Source organism: Temnothorax curvispinosus, unplaced genomic scaffold, assembly GCF_003070985.1.
Source record: "Temnothorax curvispinosus isolate PA1 unplaced genomic scaffold, ASM307098v1 QBEX01006396.1, whole genome shotgun sequence".
In the NCBI taxonomy this organism is placed as follows: Eukaryota; Metazoa; Arthropoda; class Insecta; order Hymenoptera; family Formicidae; genus Temnothorax; species Temnothorax curvispinosus.
The window spans coordinates 220409-241664 of record NW_020216176.1 but is presented as its reverse complement, the minus strand read 5'-3'; the positions used below and the strand labels follow the sequence as shown (position 1 = coordinate 241664).

At 41.7% G+C, this 21256-nt stretch overlaps 1 protein-coding gene across 8 annotated transcripts in view; it reads left to right on the top strand.

Annotated features, from left to right (window-relative positions):
- Window positions 1-21256, top strand: part of LOC112455823 (polypyrimidine tract-binding protein 1) — a 219305-nt gene that overhangs the window by 36593 nt on the left and 161456 nt on the right. For 6 of the 8 annotated variants that reach the window (XM_025018016.1, XM_025018019.1, XM_025018015.1 and 3 more), the window contains one exon: window positions 9566-9619. The exons of the other annotated variants lie outside the window; for them this stretch is intronic. In XM_025018016.1, the coding sequence (XP_024873784.1) occupies window positions 9566-9619 (54 nt within the window). The remainder of the gene's footprint in view (window positions 1-9565; window positions 9620-21256) is intronic. 8 annotated transcript variants of the gene reach the window in all.

Here is a 21256-nt window from a genome sequence, read left to right as displayed (position 1 = left end):
AAATTGCGCTTATCTCGACTATGTTATACCATTCTCGTTCTATGTCGGCCGGGACAATTCCAATAACGAGCTTTTACCCAGTTTCGATCGGAACCTACTAATACCGAGGCGAAGAGCCGGACCTCTAAGCGATACTAACTACATGGCCGCAATCATCGGTATTGTTACTTCGATCCGTCGCCGTTGCGCGCTACCGCCGCCGCCTGCGGCGAAGCTGCGCCTCGAAATTCGTTTCCAGCTTTTACCCCCGGATATGCTGGAAGCCATTCTTCATCTCTCGCGAGGGGTGCCGAAACGAAATTCCGCGTTTCTCTGTTGCGCCGTCGATCATTTGATTTCGCGCTGCCGATACGTAAATAATAGACTCCGAGAACATACGCGGCGCCATCCCCGACTCGACGGGAATTCGCTGATTGATTTCGTATCAGGTTCCATTTATCGACGTTGCCGATTGCAGTCTCGCGATGAATCTGTGTTATCGCCGTTATTCTCGTCTCTATTTCTTTAAAGTATACATATACGCATATATACGTATACATTATATTACGTATATTTGTATGTACACACAATGTATTTATGTGTATATGTAATATATGTGTTTGAAAACGATATCATGTTGCGTTAAAAGATTTATTATCATGTTTTTTCATCGATATAGAAGATTTTACAACCTATGAATTCATTGATTTACAAATATCGCGTAATCTGTAAATTAGCTCTACAAATGACATTTAAATGTAAATAAGCGCAGTTGTCCAGCTGAAATACAGCATTTCTAAATTCGGTAGTTCTTAATTCTCAGCATACTTTTTCAATAGGAATTTTTAAACTATTCTATTTGTGTAATATATTTATATATTTAGTATACATATCGATTAGATCGTAATCTACAAGCTTGCAATTGAATTTTTCACTTTACATTCATTCCTGAAGTGATACGTGCGACTTCTACACAAATTTCATTGATACCGCGCGACGCCATCAATCGATTCTTGATTATCGTCGAAATAACAACGCGACGACCTACGAATGAGGTTGATCATGCATTGATCCAATTCCCTTTGAGCGGGGCTGACCGGGCACAGAGATCTCTACTTGAGACTTTGATCTTGCCGCTTCCGCGCGCGAAATTCTAAGCTGGTTGGAGGCGCAACGCCGGCAAAACGGAATATTGATGAATCCGGAGTAATCGGCTGACGGTTATCGCTATTAGCGAGCATCGCACAAAGCGTTGCACTAATTAAAACGGATAATACAGCGGCCCGTAGAACGAGGCGGTAATTGGGTGTGGCTGCGCGGGGGTTTGTGCCCCATTATTATTAATTGCCTCGTTAATGGGGTACCGGAGATATCTCTCTCTCTCTCTCTTTCTCTCTCTTTCTCTCTCTCTCTCTCTCTCTCTCTCCCTCCCTATCTCCCTCTCTTTATCTTTTTCTGCCGAGTGCGATGCTTCTTTGTAGCTTTCACTCGGTGGCAAGTTCGGAGGTTGTTTGGAATCGATGTACGAGATATCAAACGTAGCATTTACGAGTCATTTGAACTTTGCCAAATAATAACCTGCACGTCTTTCTTAATTGGAATAAATTAAACGCACGTATTTTCTTACGTGTGCGACGTATAAGTTATTATTAACGTTTATACTGATGCACGAAAAAAAGATCTCGGCAGGCTTTTGAAAACGTCCCATCCTTGAAAGTTCGATTTCCGCCGAATATCTCGACGAAATCCTTCGACGATTAATGCCGCGATTACCAGAACCATCGGCGTTATCGGCCGCGTTTATCAGTCGGCACTACGTTTCTCGCGATCCTGTTTTTACAGGTTCCCTCTTTCTGTCTCCCGCCGCCTCTCGAGATCGTTTACGAGGAAACTTCGTAGATTAGTTCGATCACAATGATCGCATGCTCGACTCGATTGAACGTTATCGTCGTCGCGATAGGAATTACATCCCCGCGGTGGGGAAAGCGAGGAATGGCGTGCCAAAATCGGCTCGGCAGGAAGGGCAGGTCACCCTCGACGCTGTCGCGATATGAGCCCAACAACGGTCCTCTCCCTCGTCGTGGGATCGGTAACTTGTCCCTTTTACGACGTGATATACCCGCGGAAATGGCCGCCCGACAAAGTTACATCGTAAACCGCGCTGTGCGTGGGGACTGCCGGAACCAACGTAGCGATTTTGCTTCGGTAATTCACCCTCGAACCGCGTGGCTCGTTTTCTCCCGGTTGAGTAATAAAGCCCGGCTCGAGATCCTGATCGCGAACACGTTTGACAAAGGAAAAAGAAATTGATTTACATCGTAAGTCACGCCTCAATATTAATGCTGAAAGTGCTTTTCGATGAATCGTTGCTGGTTGGCCGATAAGAATCGCGTCTCGCGAGAATATAGACTGTGTTTCTTCGGGGATATATCTATAAATGCACTCTCTCGAAGTTACGACGCGCGTACTTCAAAAGTCTGAGAATAATACCACGACAAAGGCGAGACATCATTAAAAATTGTGGGCGTTAGATTTTCTCTTTTTATATACAAATATATGATATATATACATATACATATATATATATATATATATATATATCATCTGTGATCTAAATTAGTCCAATTATTTCAAGATTAAAGTTTAATGTGTATTACAATATTCAAATGTATAACAAGGGGACACGCAAGTTCATAAAGAAATAGTTGGAGGTCGGGTGTTGTAAAGCCTCGCATTTGGCAGTCAAATGCAAAGCTGCCGTTACAAAAAGTGACTTTAATTTCAGTGATAGTTAATGAGGTATCAGACTTTTAATGAGTAATGTGAAGTTTCTCAAAGGTCGGACAGTTTTGAAAACGTGTTCGACCAGAGAGAGCCTCTAGGCAATCTCAGGGTTTCTGAAAGACATCAAAGGAGATTCGTTTTGCGTACTGAACGAGATTGGCAATAACTCTTACAACATCGCCCGATGGAAGACGGAGAAAAAGTCGGAAAAGAGAGAGAGAGTCACGGTATTTTATCTTCTCCTCGTTTACTTAAGATGTACACCGAGATGATTACGTCTACGACAACCATCGCTGGCGGGCGGTTGTGTAATTTATTTACGCGTTCGGATATCAACTTCTTTGGCTTTAATGTTTTTACTTTCGAGTGTAATTGCATTCGGATTTCTTTACGTTGTAATATCGAGGAAACTAATAGTGTTTTTTTTTTTAATTTTAATTTCCCAAGATCGCATTCACACAACGTCGTTTGAGCCGAATTCCACTTCCTAAGATAAATATTTTATCAAGTAAATTATACCACCGTTTGAAAGAGTCTCTCCGAAATTCATTCTGCAGCTGACAAGTCAGTTTTTAATCCAAACAATCTCTTGTTGTTTCCGAGTGTAACGAACATTCGAGCGTTTCACACGGAATAAATCAGAGATAAACTGACGTACGTAGCAGACTCATACATAGATAATACTTTCGGCTACTGGTCGTTGCGGCACTTCGAAAATATTCCATTCTCTATTTCAGCGAGAGAAAGAGGGAGGGAGGAAGAGAGAGAGAGAGAGATTGCTCGTGTCAGAGAAAGTCAAAGTAAAAGCGTGAAGACACACCGCGACGTAATCCTCCGTGCATCCCTGCAATTTCTCCATCGTCTTCTTTCTTTTTTTCTCTCTTCTTTTATCTTTTCTTTTTTTTTGTATCGCGAATCTCAAAGCGAGTGTTTGTTTCATGCAGCGAAACGGAATACAGCGTGGCGGCGACGGCGACAGCGCGGCGGCGGTGGCGGTCGGAACGGGAAGACGCGCGTATTGTTTTTCCCGATTGTATTTTTACATCGCATTCCTCTCCCTGTACGCGTTAACGTCCATCGCACGTCCGTTTAGTATCCACGTACATTATGAAATAACGGGCTCTTTGTATGAAATCCATCTGCTCTTACCTTCCTCTCGTAGAACACGGCCACCTTTTGACGTCCTTTCCTTTTTCCCTTCGTTTCCCAGCTCCGTTTAAGCTCGTTTCGCCGTGGAAATAAAAGTAATCCGGCTGGCAGTTTCGTACCTGATGTATGCGCGAGAGGTGCCCCGGAATAATACGTATAACCGAGATTTCTCAAAGTAAATTCAAAAAAGTCAATTCTCTTTGAGGATGATGTAATTTATCATTTCCGTCGCGACTCTTTAAATTTCTTGCTCGGTGAGAGACTGAATTTTTTTAAGGCAAGGCTTCTCTTCGAACTCTTTGCAATCAACTTATTAACTGAGCCTCTGATTTAATTCCCTCGTATATATTCTTAAACGTTTAATGTATCGTTTTTCTATCGAACGAACTGGTTTATCCTTATCTACGGAAATTGTGCAAATATTGCGGAAAAAGATACTTAGCTGAAATGGAAAAAAAAATCGGTATCGCTCGCCCGGTCAATTCCGAGCTAATTTTCTTAAAAATTCAAGCTATCCTCGTACGTATGCAAACGAGAGCCGAAGACGGGTAAATAAACCATTCGGAAAGATGGTTGCCACCCCCGTTCGGTGGAAAAGTCTCGGAAACCGCCCAGTCAGCCGATACTTAAATCTCTTCGTACGTATCGCCGTCTACGATCAGCCGGTGCTATCGCGCATTAATGGCCGCTACGTGTTCCTGAATAAATCGACCCACTAAACAGTTTTTCGCCGGTTATTAACCAGCGATCTCTTTCTCTGATCATTTCGCGAAATTCTTTCGAGAGTAAATTTTATCAGGCGGCATTTTATTGGCGTTTTGAATATTTTTAGGCGCGCATGAGTAATTTATTTTGGATTATTACATTGAATGCGAGAAAGCAATGCCAATATAAGGCTGTAATCGCAATCAATTTCGAAAACTTACTTTAAGGAGTTTGCAGTCGAATTCCGTTTTGCACTCGACTCGATGTACAGTGGATCAAAAAGGTATTTGCACATCCAGTTTTGTTACAATAACTTTATTCGAAGGAATAATACATAAGTACGAATTGTTTTCACATTAAGTAATTTATTACGTACAGTATATAATAAGTTACTTATGGCCACAATTCGTAATTACGTATTATTCCTCCGAATAAAGTTATTGTAAGAAAACTGGGTGTGTGCAAATACTTTTTTGATCCGCTGTATGTGCAGTGCTCACTTATGACATTCGGCAATTTCGTTTATTTGACAATTGATTATCTCCGTCGTAATCGTATATTCATAGACACTTTTATTCTTATATTTTATTAGAGTAACGAAAATTCTGTAATAGAGTCCCACCGAAAACGTCAGATTAATCAATCGGAAAGCGCAACAATGCGTATTATACAAGACGATTCCTGTCTCTTAAGGATAAAATTCGATAATAAGCTTCTGGACCGATGTAGGTTACTGGTCTTCGTAGATTGTCGTTGGTAGTCGAATGGAAAAGTATTTTAGGGAAAGAGAGAGATAGAGGGGTGGGAGGAGAAAGAGAGAAAGAGAGAGAGACGCGACAGATACCGGAGACCCATTGAAGTGACACGTCTTTTGTGATTTTCTCATTACTCGAGTGGAAGGTCGATCCTGGAAGCCCATCTAGCTGCCGGGACGATTTCCGCCCTCTCGCTCCTCTCGCTGCTTCGCCCGCGTTCGCTCTGATCCTTCATCCTTTTCTTTCTCCATCTCCTCCGCCATCGCATCCCTCGCGCGTATCTTAATGCCTCACACCGAGATACCTTATGTAGCTGTGTATGTGGAATTACTCCTTTCTCGCTGCCTTCACAGGATACGTATGTCGTGCTCTCGCGCGGCGTCCCCTCCGCCTCCTGACTTCCGATCGGTGGCAGATCGGAAAATTATATTTCCTCGCGCCGTACGTCGCAATCGCCTTACAGCAGCTGAGCCTCCTCTCTTCTATCAATCCATCAATCCCGGCTGTCCATTGTGTTCCTTACCACCTGTCTCCACACTCTCCACGTGGTCCTGAATGGTTACCGTCTTTTTTTTTTCTCCTGCTCGCTATGTTGGTTTCGCGTGAGGAGACTAGTCGGAAATAAGAAATTCGATAAGACCCATGCCTCGATGAGGAAATTCGAGACCATAAAGGTTTAAGTTAAGATCGATACTAATTTATTCTTGCTCTCCGCTGATTTCGTCAGTTGACTTCGTCGCGAAATAAGAGCCGGTTAATGATTGAATAACGAGAAAGAAATACATTATGTATAAATAGTAACCAAAAATAAACGACCACATAATAACTTATTGATTTGTACTCGTGGAATTTGATGGTTCGTCGATATTTGAAACATCGGAAAATTAATCAGTCATATTTTTTAAGTTTCCCTTAAATTAGCCTCAATTTCAAAACCTTTAAAGAGATAAAAAATCTGTACATTCGATTATTCGTTCATAAAATGCCCCGTTGAAAAACTGGGGCATCGCTTCGAGCGCCGGCGAACATTTTCGCGTTTTCGGAGAAAACGCAATGAGTGACGTGAATCACTTATCAAACCGACATGCTGGTCGGGAGTAGTCGTTCCTTCTCGAAACAAGTCTGCGTCGAGTCGACATCTTTCTTCGTGATTTGCGACGCCAATTTGCGCTTTTGCGAGCGAGCGAGAGAGAGAGAGAGAGAGAGAGAGAGAGCCAAAGTCGTTACTCGTTACGCGGCATTGTTCGCGCATTGTTGCCGAGGCATGCGCCGACATTCTTCCTAGTGGCGTGTCCATTGTCGACTCGCTCGTCCGGGCTCGTAGGCGGAAGCGAGGAGAAGTCGAAGACTATCGTGAGGCGGAAGGGTGTACCCTGTGAAGGCGCCAGTGCGCTTTACGGCTGATCCGGCCGTCTCGTCTGGTCTGTCCGTCAGCCGACATCAATTAGTATCATAAAGCGTCCGTAACTATGTACACACTCCTGCGAACCGGGCACCCTTGACGGAAACACACATTAACTCCTTCCGCACGCACGCCCCGGTTGGCATGTGTTTTTTGCAATTTCTCTGCGAGAAAGAGTGTCAAAAAAAGGGGAGCGAGGAAAGAAGGAGAGGGAGAGACTCGTTTGTTTAGTATTTCTCAAATTTCATTAAACAGCTCGTCGAGTAAGTCGGAAGTTAAGATTCTCCGTTAAATTGAAGCCCGCTCGAGATTGAACGAATTAAAAGTTCCGATGGAAGATAGTCCGCTTGCAATTGACAGAAAAATAAGATTCCGTTATCCATTTGCGTTGTCGAGGCTCAATTAATCGAAACGTTTTCACCTGTCCAACTTACGTAATGGTACCTTCGACGTATTTTGAGTTACTGCTATCAATGCCACTACTCGTACAACAAGGCCGATTCTCACTAGACTAGGTCAAGTTGCGGTTATGGATTTTTCAGTGCATTCCCACTATTCGGTCATATATCGATCTTCTATCGGTCAGTTTTGCAGTGCTCTCCATATCAATACCTTGTGTAAAAATTCTCCCGAAGTGTTTGCATATTAAAATTGCATATTAATTTTGGATAATAATTTTTGACCGATTCGTGACTTGACCGATAGTGAGAATCGACCTTTATTATTGGAAGGATGCTGACAGCGGGGAACATTCCTATATACATGCAACTTGTACGGATGCAGCCTTCAGTGCACGCGCTCACACACGTCACGCAATGTGTACCGACGTCAGCTCTATGCGTATACTTACACGTTGGACAGGCAAACGGGCTTAATCTTACAAAGGTGTTCACATATACACACGCACGCGCACACATTCGTGTATGCATTTGGTTGCCCGTAAACACCGACCGTTGCTTCCGTTGATTCGGCGTGTTCCCTCATTGGGATGTAATTATCATCCATTTGCTAATATAACAAGATGAATGCTCCTTTCCCTTTCCCAACATCACCTGATAAATTTTCTTCCTAAATCTGTTCTATCCGTGCGACTGTTAAGGATAAAAGCAACAGACTGCTCGGATAAAATGTTCGATATAGGAATTCGATAGGACATTGGATTTACTTCTTAACATACAGCAGAATGGAATTCTTGCGACATCGCGCGTATTCAGGGTTCGCAAGGAAAGAAATCGAATTGATCGAGATTAGCGCTAATGAGCGGTCGGTGCAGATGGTCTCGATCGGCGATACCGATCAATATTTTTCTGTTGACGCGTATAAAGCACAACGCGTATCATTAAAAATTTCCGCGAGACCTGTTTCGTATATTATCGCACGTGTGCGCTGCGTGTGGCACACTGCGCGAGAGCGTGTTCCGAACGGCCGATAACGGAGCACACGGTTCCGCCTTGTTGATTCCGTGTCAAAGAGCATGCATAAAGGGCTCGCGTGGAGAAAAAAGGCAGCCAATCGTCAAAGTTGCGTGCCAAGAGCGTGGTAAAACGCTATATCGATCCGTCCTTACGGTATTTACGTAAACACGTGCCTGAATCACATCCAGGAGGGATTTCTTTCCGCGTTCGTTCGCCGGTTGCCTTTCTTCATCAACACGTTTTCACGGACGGTTTTTCTTCGTTATTGCGTTCTATCGTTCGCGCACGTGGATCTTTACGATATCCGCGAGATCTCGCTCTTTCATTAGTTTCTATCAGAAAGTTTCGTGCGTTTTTATGTGACTTTCAGCATTATAACTCGTACGCGCGTGTAAATAAGCTTGAAAAATTTGTTTAATATTTATTTTACGTTGTTGTATATCACGCAATACCTGCAAACTATTTTTTTAATCGTGCGGATGTTGTAAGAATTTTACGATGGTTCTTTTTATCACCCCGTAGAAATAAGATGCACTTTCTGTGCCACGGCATTCTTGCACGCGAGATTTTATTGACAGGGATCGATTGACGCATTGACGTAAAATTAATCTTTAAAAAAGTATAAACTCGTATTTTTTTTCCTCGTTTATTATTATTTCCGTATATACAATATTATGTTACATAATTCTATACGTGTCATAAGTCACTTGTGCATACGTAAATGCTGACACATGATGTAATGCAAGGAAAATTTTCCACACGGCGGTGGGAAATTAGGTTGTCCGCCAGGATGCGATTCGAGCAAACTGTACGCCATATGTGCGATTTGGTCGATAGGCTCGCTTGTCGACGTGTTAATCTGGCTATTAGGTGGCACACAGCCGAGATATCTCGCGAACTCCGTATGTGCCAGATGGCACGATCGAGATAGCTCGCGCCCGTGCATCTCGCCAAGTGCATCATCGATATCTGGGCTGCGAGCTCGGCGCTTTTAACCCGCGCGAATTAACTCGCGGAAAAGGGAAGCCTTTAACTCGCGCGGCCATTAAAGATTTTAATGGACCTGCGATATACTCGACGCCTTAAGAACGAAGGCGTTTTAACTTGGGAAAAAAAATTCTCCGGTAGTTTTTGCACAATATCTCGATCAAGTGATCAATCAGATCTTATCTATTTGAATTATATTTTTTACTACTTTTTTTTATTTCTGCACATTTCAACGTTTGAATAACGAGTTTTTAAATTTCTAATTACCCGACATAACAATTCAACACATTGATACTCTTACTCGCGATCGGTATCCTATAAACTGCTCGAAACATCGATCTGATCCTCGCAACGGTATTTAACCCTCTGTTCTTTTCTTTTGTTTCCAGGTGAGTGTCCAGGAATTCCAGTACGCGCGCGGGACGGGCGCGTCCCTGACGATGGTAAGCCACAAAGCAATGTACACCGTCGCTTTAACCGCGTATTGCCGCCCTGCTCCCGCCGAAAGACTCTCTCCTCTCCGGGACGATGTGGTTCGTGAAGGATATGGGAAGAGGTCCTAATATCTCGCAGGCACACATCCGTCTTAATTAACGTCGCGATACATCTCGACTTCCGCCCGAGCTGCTGCCCGGGCTGCGGCATTCGGTTTAATATGCGCCAGCTTACTCCTAATAATCTCGCTGCATGACAAAAATTACCGCAGAAATTTAGCTCGTTTCCTCCCCCGCATTAATTCCGTTATTGTTTCGCGTTGGAGAAATGTCTTTCGTTAAACTGTCGCAAATTTATATACGGACGAAATATAGACGGATAAAAGATATAGCGTTTTGTTATATTTTATTTCAAAATAATAGATAAACGAACGCTAATTAGGTGTCGTGTTTCTATCGTATGTCATGCATATCCTCTTCTATTATCCTTGTAATTTGAACTTTGCACTGAGAAACTCATTTTGTTGAATCAACTAAATTCTTGTTTGGATATGGGCAAACAAATTCTTTAGTTAATATAACAAAAATTTGGTTCACATAACAAAGAGATTAGTTATGTTAAAAATTTTTTGTTATGTGAACCAAATTTTTGTTATATTAACTAAAGAATTTGTTTGCCCATATCCAAACAAGGATTTAGTTGATTCAACGAAATGAGTTCTCAGTGTGCAATTATCTTGTAATTTACGACATTAATTATAGCGAAATATTGTTAAATATGTGCATCACTTTATAAAATCTGACTCGTGCGTTGTGTGATGCAACATAAATTTCGTAATTTAATAAATTTGACGTGGATTTGGTTGTGCAGCTCTTTACCACATTAAATATAAATAGCAATTCTCCTGGGACATATAATCGCACGTGAATCAATCATTTTAGCGTAGATAATAAATATTGGCGTCGATGTTTTACGTATTGAAAACAACAGTTAGTCAATGCCGATATTTTCCATCGCTCATATAGCCCGCCGGTATATTAAGCTGATCTAATGCGTCAATGTAACGTAACTGCAGCTCGCTGCATTAATCCATTGATGTCATGATGCTTTTATTAAGCATGCTTCCAACGCTAACGCGATGAGTCGTCACTCGTGCCATGTACTCGTGCAATTTTCGTGAAACGCGGAAGATCCTGCGGCGTTAATCAAATATACGACGGCTTAATTAATTAAACTTTTATGGAAACAGCCGTGTGCAAACAACTAGCAGCAGAGATCTTCTCCCGTTTCGCCTCCCGTTTCGGCCTGGGAATGGAGATCCGAAGGTGGTCGTTGAATGAAAATAAAACGACAGCGGTGCCGCGTTTGAGGCCTCTTATGCATTTTCAAACACGCGAGTGCACACGACGGGTGCAGCTTCGGTTATACCGCGAATGGATTCAACGTTAGCTTTTATATCTGTCCACGATTCTGGATAATCTTCTCTCATGTAGTTGACGTTTGGAGCGTTTATGGAGAAAATATAAAAATTTGCTCTACTTAAAAAGGATTTTAAAAAGAAATATATTTATATGAAGAATAATAAAATTAAACAAATAACAAAAGATAAACGAGAGCACAGAATAAAATCTCAAAAACGCTGTTTCGTGATAAAATATACAAGTGCGAATACAATTTCTAAAATTTCTGACTATAAAGAATAAAATAGTTTGTTAAGTCGAAGCCCGGAAGTGCTCCATTTTATTATAATTTTATTGTCTTTCTATGTAAATATATTTCTTTTTATAATTCTTTTTAATTGGGACAAATTTTTAATTTTTTCTCCAAGAACGTTTCAAACTTCAGCCATAAAATTTCTTCTCTCAAAATTTTTTAATATTTCGCAAAATATTCCGCGGTGAGAAAGTAAAGGTTGGTCTCGCGGAAAATCGGCTGGAGTTGTGAGACGTCGCGCGAGAACGTCTCGCGCCGCGGCTGATTAAACTAGTCCCAAGGGTATAAAAAATTCGTGACGCGATAATAATGCACTGTAACACGACTATATATAACCACTAGCTGTTTCCGAAAGAAAAATCGAGATCCGCCTATTCGATCGCCTGTCTACCTCTTTACCGTCGTTTCGGTCGTCCTTACCGGTGTGAAATAAGAGACGTCCCATGGGCGACAGTGACGAATGTGTTTGTATATTGTCAGGCTGATCGTCAGAGATGTCACACGAGAACACGTAACGCACGAGAAAGGGCGTCGCGAGGGGGGTTGAAACGGTGCTTGGAAACGGCGGGTATGACGTACACGTCAAACAAAGTGTAGGGAAATCCGCGTTAATATCGGAAGGAAAATAGGATAGGTTTTTCCACGATGCGTGGATTTATCTCTTTTTTTTTTTACCCCGATATTTTAAAGCGGACCGTTGATGCTAATTTTTTTTCTCTTTGCTTTCTCTCTCTTTCCTTTTTTCTTCCGATAGCATTCTCCATATTTGTTGCAATGGAATACTTTTGCTAGCGCGTGTAAATATTGCCATGATCCTTCGTTTATTCCGGTGTAATGTTTATGCATGTTTGAACGACAACAAATTGAATGGGGAAATAGAATAGACCGCTTTTATTTCGTCGGGTGTTACGACAGAATTCGTTATTAACCATGTATCGATTGCCGTCGTTTTTCAATCGTGCACGACGTGCACCCGATCGTAAAAGGGTTTTGATCGCTCGGTTCTTTACGCCGCGTTTTATTCGAGGCGAATCAGCCTCTCTCACGCGTCACGGACGCTGATTTAAAAAGCGTGATCCGAGAGAGAATGTATAGCGGAGGTAGAAAAGTGACGGCAAATCGAAACGCGCCGTCGGATCAGAGCGGCTGCGTTTTAGCATCCGTATAATACAAAAAGCTCCTAATAATGCCTCTCCGAGATCCGTCTCGTTTCCAGACGGTTTCATGTCTTCACCGTATCATTGGGTACACGGTACATTGCGCAATGGACTTAACGATCGCAATTGTTTCAAAATGCAAGTCGCTCCCCGACTTACGACCCGCATTGGCAAATGCGACGACGCAACGCGCGCGCGACGACGACGTCATGACGCATCGGGGCTTATCTTTATTCCGCGCGTAAAACCTCTGCGGGGGCAACGGGTGTCTCTTATCAAGTCGTGCAAGCCTTCCAGCTATCGTTAGAGCGCGACACGCTCCCGACATGCCGACGAACAAGTTGACCATTAGCATTTATTTCCTCGTTACCCCCCGGCGCTCTTTCCCATCTCATTATTGGAACTTCCTTCCGTGTTTATATTTTGCGTCGTTAATCCTCCGCGCTGAATATTCGCTTGTTAAGAGAAAATAGTCTTACGTCTTTCACGGGGCCGTGTAAACATGCAATCTGCGAAATTAATCGTAGCGATAGTTAGGTAATATTACATATTTTTGTGCACATTACAAATGGAAGGATTAACACCTCAAATTCAGCGTACTAATAGTAATTATTCGCTAATATGAATCATTAATATTGCTGGCAGGTTGAAATCGGGGCTCGATCGAAGTAATCTGAATTAATGTTTCCAGCTGACAGCGACATTCTCGCACAATATCCCGATGAAATATTTACGCTATAACCCCCGTGCGCGACGCCCCGAAATTCATATCTAGTTTCACATGCCGCGCGGGATGACTGTTTCTCCTCTCGTCTTTGGGCGATTTCCTGCGTGAGAACGCCTCTTCGCGAAGTGTTCCCTTCTCTGTGAAGCCGAGAACCTTCTTCTCTCTCCGTGGGCTTTCGCCTTTGTGCGCCGCTAGCTTACGTTGTTCACCAGGACATCAAAGCGCGTACGCGGAGCATGGCGGTTTCTCGCCCTCGCGATTTCCTGGACGGCGAATTTCCGAGGACGTGACGTACGTGGAAAACCATTTCTCCGGGCGAATCCTTGGCTTGACACTTCCAGCCCATGGCCCTTTAACTCGACTCGCTACTAGCAGCATGTGAGCGACTTTAAAGGGCTGCGAAAATACCATAATGTTGTCGGGTGTTTTGCATATAGATTATAACTAACCTTTATGTGAAATTGCTTTATTATTTTATAAATTACTCTTGCCTCGTTTGTAGCTTTAGTTTAACTTTATTATAAACAATTTATTATTAGAATAAGAGAATTTACATAAACTCGAGGCAAATATCAAGCATTATGCATTAAAAAGTAGAATAGATTTGTTTGAACACAAGCGCCCTTTATTCACTGCGCTTTATTTTGACCACAGGTTTGCTCATCTGGTTTTCTCAATTATAACTTTATCTTATATCTTTGCTATAAATAATTCCCTATTAAAAGAGCAAATTCTAAAACAAATCAAATATTGTGCGTCACGCAGTAGGTCGAGATCTGTTTCGGCGGTGCGTTTGACCACTGACCAGTTGTTCTATTCTGTAACTTTTGACGACAGTTTCGTTATCGTTATATTACCGTTGCGCAGCTATTTTGCCATATATAATATCTGCGCAACGCAAATATAACGATAACGAAACTGTCGTTAAGAGTTACAAAATCAGGCCCCTGAGGTGTCTTTATTATCCCACTACGCTTTCGGCTACAGTTTCGTCTGGGACCAAAATCGTGTTTAAATTTTTCTTACTTATAGCTTTATCGTATCTTTATTATAAATAATTTTGCATTAAAATGAGAGAATTTGTAGAAATCCCAAATCAGATATCATGCACGGACAATACGTGTTAATTTTGTTTCGGCGACGCGTCTGACCAAAAGTATTTTTACCATCTTATCTTACTGATCCACTTACCACGTTTATTTCGGTTTTGTTTGCGACAATGATCAAGAATAAAGCACATTAAATTTTTTTTAGAACTTCTGGGACGTGTAAGAAAGACTTTTTGAAATATTGAAGAATTTACTTGTTTGCATCTTCGAATAATTTTAGAACAATTTTTTCTTTTCCGGTGCTTCAAAACGTGTAAGTAAAATTTATCAGCGATTATTATATTCTTTTCTTGTTTTAGTTTTTGTTATTATTTTTGCGTTTGTTCGTGTTCCAAATCACGCAGTGATCACGCACCTAAGTTTGTCACCCTTGTCGGAATATCTTGGAGGCGGAATGTCGCTATGATAGATTACTTTTACTCGCGCGCCGGCTTCTGCCGTCATTGAGCGGCTCAGCCGCGAATACGTCACTCCATTGCGAAAATAGATTCCGCGCGATTCACCGCACGGAAATACCATTCGTTCGTCGGCATCGGAAGCGCATTGGAAGTGTCGGAAACGGGAGCATCGCGAACGGCGAAACGTAACGAAAAGTGGGAAATATCATCGTAAAAGTATCGTACATACGCGGACGTAGAGGATACCTACTGAATGTAATAATACATATCTGTTCTTCAAATTGCTTGTAAAGATTTTGACGTCCTTGTATCTTTTTGAAATGTATAATACAAGTTGAAAGAAAAGCTTTGTATATAAACAGAATGAGATTAAAAATCAATTTCACCATGATTCGGACATAATTATATAGAGCTCTAAGATTGTATCACGTCTACGATATAAAACTTTGAAGATGCCGAAGTTTTGCGATTGCATTTTTGTCGAAGAGAAGTCGTCTCCAAATTTAACGAAAGATTTAACTTTAAAGCTGATTCTCGCATTGGTATTTCCACCGGCGTTTCGCATGTGTGCACGCGTGACACCTTTAAATCTCCATCGTGTCTCAGTGAGTGGAGGGTGACTCGATCTTTCGAGCGGCACACGACTCAATTACCATCTCTGTGACGCATGAAAATAGCTCGCCCCGTTTCTTTTCTCATCCTTCTACTCCCGCTCGCTTTTCCACGTAAAACCATGAGAGCACGCTCTATTACACACCCGTTGCGCTCGCTCGAAGTGCTTCTCGATTCGCATTTTTCACTATCAAGCAGGAATCAAAGCCCATCACTTCTCACGCTCAATGGCTAATTGTTTTCTTTAACGCGAATTAATTATGATTTACGATTACTATTTAATACTTTTATCAGACACGCGCGTAATATCGATGAAATTAACGTTTTCTTCTTTGTAACGTAAAGCAACAACATTTGATTTATTATTACTGTTCAATGCTTTTATAGATAATTTCACAACAATGTAAATTATCTGCGTAAATTATTTGCGCAGTACAGCTTTTCGATTTCTCCTTTTGTAATGTAAATTAACGTTATTAATTATTACGCACAAATGATATTACCAATATGTAGCTCGATCTTTTGCAATTATTGCGACCAACAATAAACTGTCAGAAGCTCTGCGTTATTTTTATACGTATATATATCTCGGCAAAATTAAGTTTGCTCTACAAAAAAATATGGTTTTCTATCCTTTTTTGCATCACTCAGAGTAGAGCCTCATTAATTTCATTTCAAGAAAGAAAGAAAAACGAGAGCAGGGTACGTTAGATTAATTGTGAGACGCCGGGAAAAACAGTAGTTACGACTGTCTGCTAGGAAAGGTCGTCGTTTTTTCCCCCGCCGAGACAACGACTGTGCTTCTTCAGATGCGCTCCATAAATGGGATATTGTCGCGAAAAGGACATCATAAAACGGTTGCTGCGTAAAGTCCACTCATCGCGGCGCGCCGCACTTCCGTGACATAAAATCCCGATGATACCCCTTGTGTCCGCGCGTATGCATAAACCATTTGACAGTCTGCTGTTCTTCCGGGCGTTGTTGACGATGCCGATAAAATGAGATTCCTGATGAAAGTTAGCCGTTTGCAACCCTCTACTGTTACAAGTGTGCATTTCCAGTTGTAATGCTAATCATATTTTAATTTAACTCTTGCGTTCTTTTCAGCTAACGCACATATTTTAATCACATACTTATTTCACAAGTTTGCATTTCTCTTCCTCTTAAGATGAGAACCGAATAAAAAACTATATAAATATTACTATATTGATTTTCGTTCGCTTAACGTATACCAACACGTATAATATACATCACGATTGCTTTTCAATCCCATCGTTATATTTTATCAGGGTCGCAAATTTCTTATTTTAACCCTAATCGATCTGTATTCGCTCGCTGCTTTTATATAATTACATGACGATACCGCGATTATGTTCTTCGCGAAACGTTGCAGTCGGCGGGATTCAGCTCCTCGTTTTCAGAAATGCGCTTAACACGCAGCGCACGTGCGCTTCGCGAAACAAGGATCACGCCATGGAAAGAGTTACGCACATCCGGTACATCGTATCTCGAAGTTCGGGGTAAATCCGGTATTGTAGGATCGAACTGCGCGGTATTGCGCGCCGATCGAGACAGATAAAGTGAATTTCTCGGGGTTAGAGGGCATGGCGGAGGAGAGGGTAGAAGGGGAGAGAGAGAGGAAGAGAGAGAGAGAGAGAGGGGGGGGAGAAATAAGGGAAGGGCGCCGATCGAGGCTCGAACACGTAACCGCCGTGTTATCTATTAGCTCTCCGCGTGATAAACGATTCGCTTCCTTCCACGCGAACTTCGCACGTAAATCGCCTGGAAAAGGATAAGCCCCGCACATGGAGCGCGCCCGGTATACTCTCGCTCTAACCCCGCTCCGTCGATTTCCCGATCTGCTTTTTTAAACGCCGTACTTTTTTTCCGGGCCTCTCCGCTGCACCGAATCTCACCAGCGCAGCGGCGTATGCGTGTAGTACGTGTGGTTCTCTTTCTCTTTTTCTCCAAAGTTTATCCGTACGAAGTAGAAGCACGTACATTTACACGTACATTTTTATGCACGTGTCTGTGCTTCTCTTGCAGATGTGATCTAAAAAAATATCATTTTATATTAATCGACGAACATGATTATTTCCATGCATTACACTCGGTGCAGAAACGATTGCAGTGAATAATTCGGAATACTCGTACTTAATTTTTCGAGAATATAGCTAAGATTTGTATCAAGATGCATAAATTACAATGGGTCTGTTATACAGGGTATAATTCTGATGAACATAAGACGAATTTGTTCTTTCGTTTTTGCATGTATAATATCCGTTATCGTAGAAAAATTGCGAGTGAATCGTTGCCCGCGGAGAAAGAAAGAAAAAAACGATAGAGGATGACTCTTCGAGTTTTTTGCTTCAAAGAAGATCACAGGAGTATGTCGGTGACGGGCAATCCACTTCCGGTCTCATTTAGTAAATCGACTGGCCAGCCAAAGGAACGAGTTCCTGAGGAGTCGGGCAATAAATATATCCGTTTATAGGCGTCTGGAGGAGTTTCGCGAGTCATCAGAAACTCAGAGACCCCGAACTCCCGGCAAAGTCCAATGAAATAGGACTTGGAGCTCGTCCCCGAGGATACCTCGGCCCCCGCACGTCACTGTCCCCGTCAACGAGAGCGGGCAGAAGATAGAAATGAGAGAGCTAGAAACGCGGAGAGGTAAGAGAGAAAGAGAGGGTGTCGAGATTTGTTAACAACCCTAGGGGTAGCTCGCGGTGTTCGTGTCCCGTAGGTCCTTCGTAATTTTCCAATATTACCCAGAGTCAGTCGTGCCGTCTGTCGCTCATCTCAGAACTCGCCGATATTACCGTCTTCTTAAGTAAGTCGCTCTTGATCTCGTCTTGATACATTTAGCAAGTAACGTGTTTGCGAGATTAATCGAGAAATGTCACGGTCGAGCGTGGAGCGTGCATATGTCGGGAAATCGAGATATTTAATTTAACGAAAGATGTGTATAACGTATAAATAATAAATACTCTGAAGTGCCGGTCATTGTTTTCTCGCGATCGAGGGTTACCCAATTATTAAATGCGGAAGGTTGCTTAAAGTACACTTCCTGTGCAGTCCCGCATCCTCGCGGCCGTAGTTGATAGAAATTTCTAAGCGTCTCGTGCAAAATTAATTTTTGCGGCCAATTGGTAAAGCAGCTTTCGTACAGTTTAATTCGTACTTACTCCGTTGTGCACTTCGTTTATGACGATAAATCTTTTATCGTGCGTTGTATATTTCGAATGCTTACTTATTATATACCACATATTAGGAGGACGAACAACATCAGTTATTAAAGTTCGAGCTTAATGCCGGTAAAATATTATACAGAACACATATGAGAGAAGTAAATATGTAGGAAGAAACATAAATTAATGAAATAAACATACAAGTGATATAATTATGGTATGTTATATTATTATGAAAAAGTTAATTAACGTCTGAGAAAAAGTTATTCTTGCTAGAATTACACTTTCCGGCGAGAAGAAAATCGTTTATTTTTCGATTATCTCTCCAATTACTGAGTGTTCTATATTTATAAGGTATCGTCACACCCACGATTTTCCGCGCGGCAGATTGGAGAGGGATCATGGAGATCAGATTCGAGGGATCGAGTTCTCTATTTAGAGAGGGGTTAGGTTCGAACCGACAAAAGGGTCACCGGACGACCCTTAAGACACGTACTTCACTATAACGTTGCAACCCCCTCGTCGTGCGGAAGGTATTTATCATCCGAGGAAGATAAAAGTTATTTTGCATCGAGCACGCTCCTTCCTCCGCGCCCATCGCCATTGTCCGCCTCCGAGCACTTTAACTCCAACTTCGAAAGCGATCGGCGCGCGAGCGCAACGATCTTTACCTCTTTAAAATAAACCTTCGACCCTTTCAAGCTGGAACTCACTCACACTCTCTCTCTCTCTCTCTCTTTTTCTATTTCTCTCTTCCTCTGTGAAATAGCTCTTTCTTGGCAAACAAGGATGTAAGACGAGGAATCATATGAAACATTCATGTTTAGGGATTGTTCCGAAAAAGTAGTAAACTCATAGCAAAATTGTTATTCTTGGAAGAGTTTCGCGATTCTTTTCTAGTAAAAAATGTAGCCCAAGGCTGCTGTTTGCCGTTTTTGGTTTTCAATATTAAATAAGTCGAAAATGGCACTTTGATTTAGAAAATTCACTCGATAGATATATATATATTGTGAGAAACGAATCGAACAGTCATATTCTTTGTTATCGACGTGTTTCAAAATTTCAATTCAGTCGTCGGCCGTCATGACGTATACTTGGCGCAGACGAGCATCCCAATCTGGTTTCCTCTCGTTCTGTCTCGATGCCTCTGGTATTCACTCTCGCCAAGCGTGAAGTGTGCTCCAAAAAGATAACCGTGCATGCTCAGTTTCTGGTTAACTATAGACGCTATGCAAATGGAGAGCTAGCGCGGTATTATAACTCCGCCAGATAAGGAGACAATGATACGGAAAGAGAAAGCAGAAGTGCATGTAAGTGCTTAAAAATGTGCATGTAATGAATATAGAGTTGAATAGAACCGTGTTAGAATATTGTGTATTAGAACCAGACTGATAAGAAATATAAGCCAAGGAGATGTTTTACCAATATATCAATTTTATTACAATATTTACGAGCCGTAAGTTGTGTCAAGAGTCTTAATACAACACTTTCACCGTTAAGACGAAGCTCGAGAAGCAAAAATGACAATAGTGTTAGAAAAACGCGGAGACGCGCGGAAGAGAAGCTGTCGCAATCATCATTATTCGAAATTGTCACGTGCTTTGAAAAAGGTCGCTTCTCATTGCACGCCTTTAACTTTGGGCTGCGGTCCACTTGACGCTAATAAATGCTTTAAAGCGTTTTCCTTTTTTTTTCATTGAAAGAAAGGAGAAGAGGAATGTTTCGAAGCATTTGTAGCGTCAAGTGGACCGCAGCATTGGTCATTTGCAAAGCGTTTTTAAAGGGCAATGAAAACGGACACCGGACCATCTGTTAATTGCGTTAGGTGTGTAAAATGTGAGCGAAGCATTATTGTTGCGACGTTAGATGTTTCAACGAATGTTCTCACCGCATTGAGAGATCCCATCGCGACTTAACTCAAATATTCTACGCGATCTTTTATCGAAGAATAAACGCAATTTATGACTTCGTCGCACGTTAGTCCGGATTTTAATAAGACGTGTGTGTTTAAACCATGAAGAGAGCATTATTGATTTAGACGAACTCCCGGATTAGATGCATATTCTGCACATTTGTGATTGCTGTTATCTAATATCAAAGACATATTATGCAACATTCAGCCATAGATTTTTTGATAAAGTTGCATTTTTTTCTAATTTATTGTGACTCGCCAATTTTCAATTTTAATTGTTCCGAGAATTTTAATCGTATTTTTATCTTTAGCTTTTTATATTGTTTCTGTTCCATTAACATTGCATTATTGCTAGCTTTAGCCGATTTGTATTTTGTATGTGCGGAATAGTATATAGCGATCGATTTTTCCAACGAATTGTCACTTCTGTTTATCCAATCTGATTTGAAGGATACTTCAGTTCGCGGGTTCATTCGTCTTCCAGATCCCATTACAGTTGCCAGTTAGTCATTCTAGTTTCTTTTCAATCTCCGCGGCGCGCATAAAAGTTCTGCGTTCTACAGCCTTCTGCAAATCGCTCGTAAATCTCTACTTCAGTGGATGCCCCGATCCTTTACGCAACACAACACGCTTGTTGCCCTGCGCATAGCAAATATCGTTCTAGATTTATTGTGCTTTTTTCTGATAACAATAACATTAAATGTGTATATGTAAATGTAAAATATATGTAACTTTTGTATATGATTTGCGATATTATCTGCGAATTTTGCCACGAGATTTAGAATATCATTCTCGAAACAAAATTCAAGACGGATTCGTGAGAAATAAC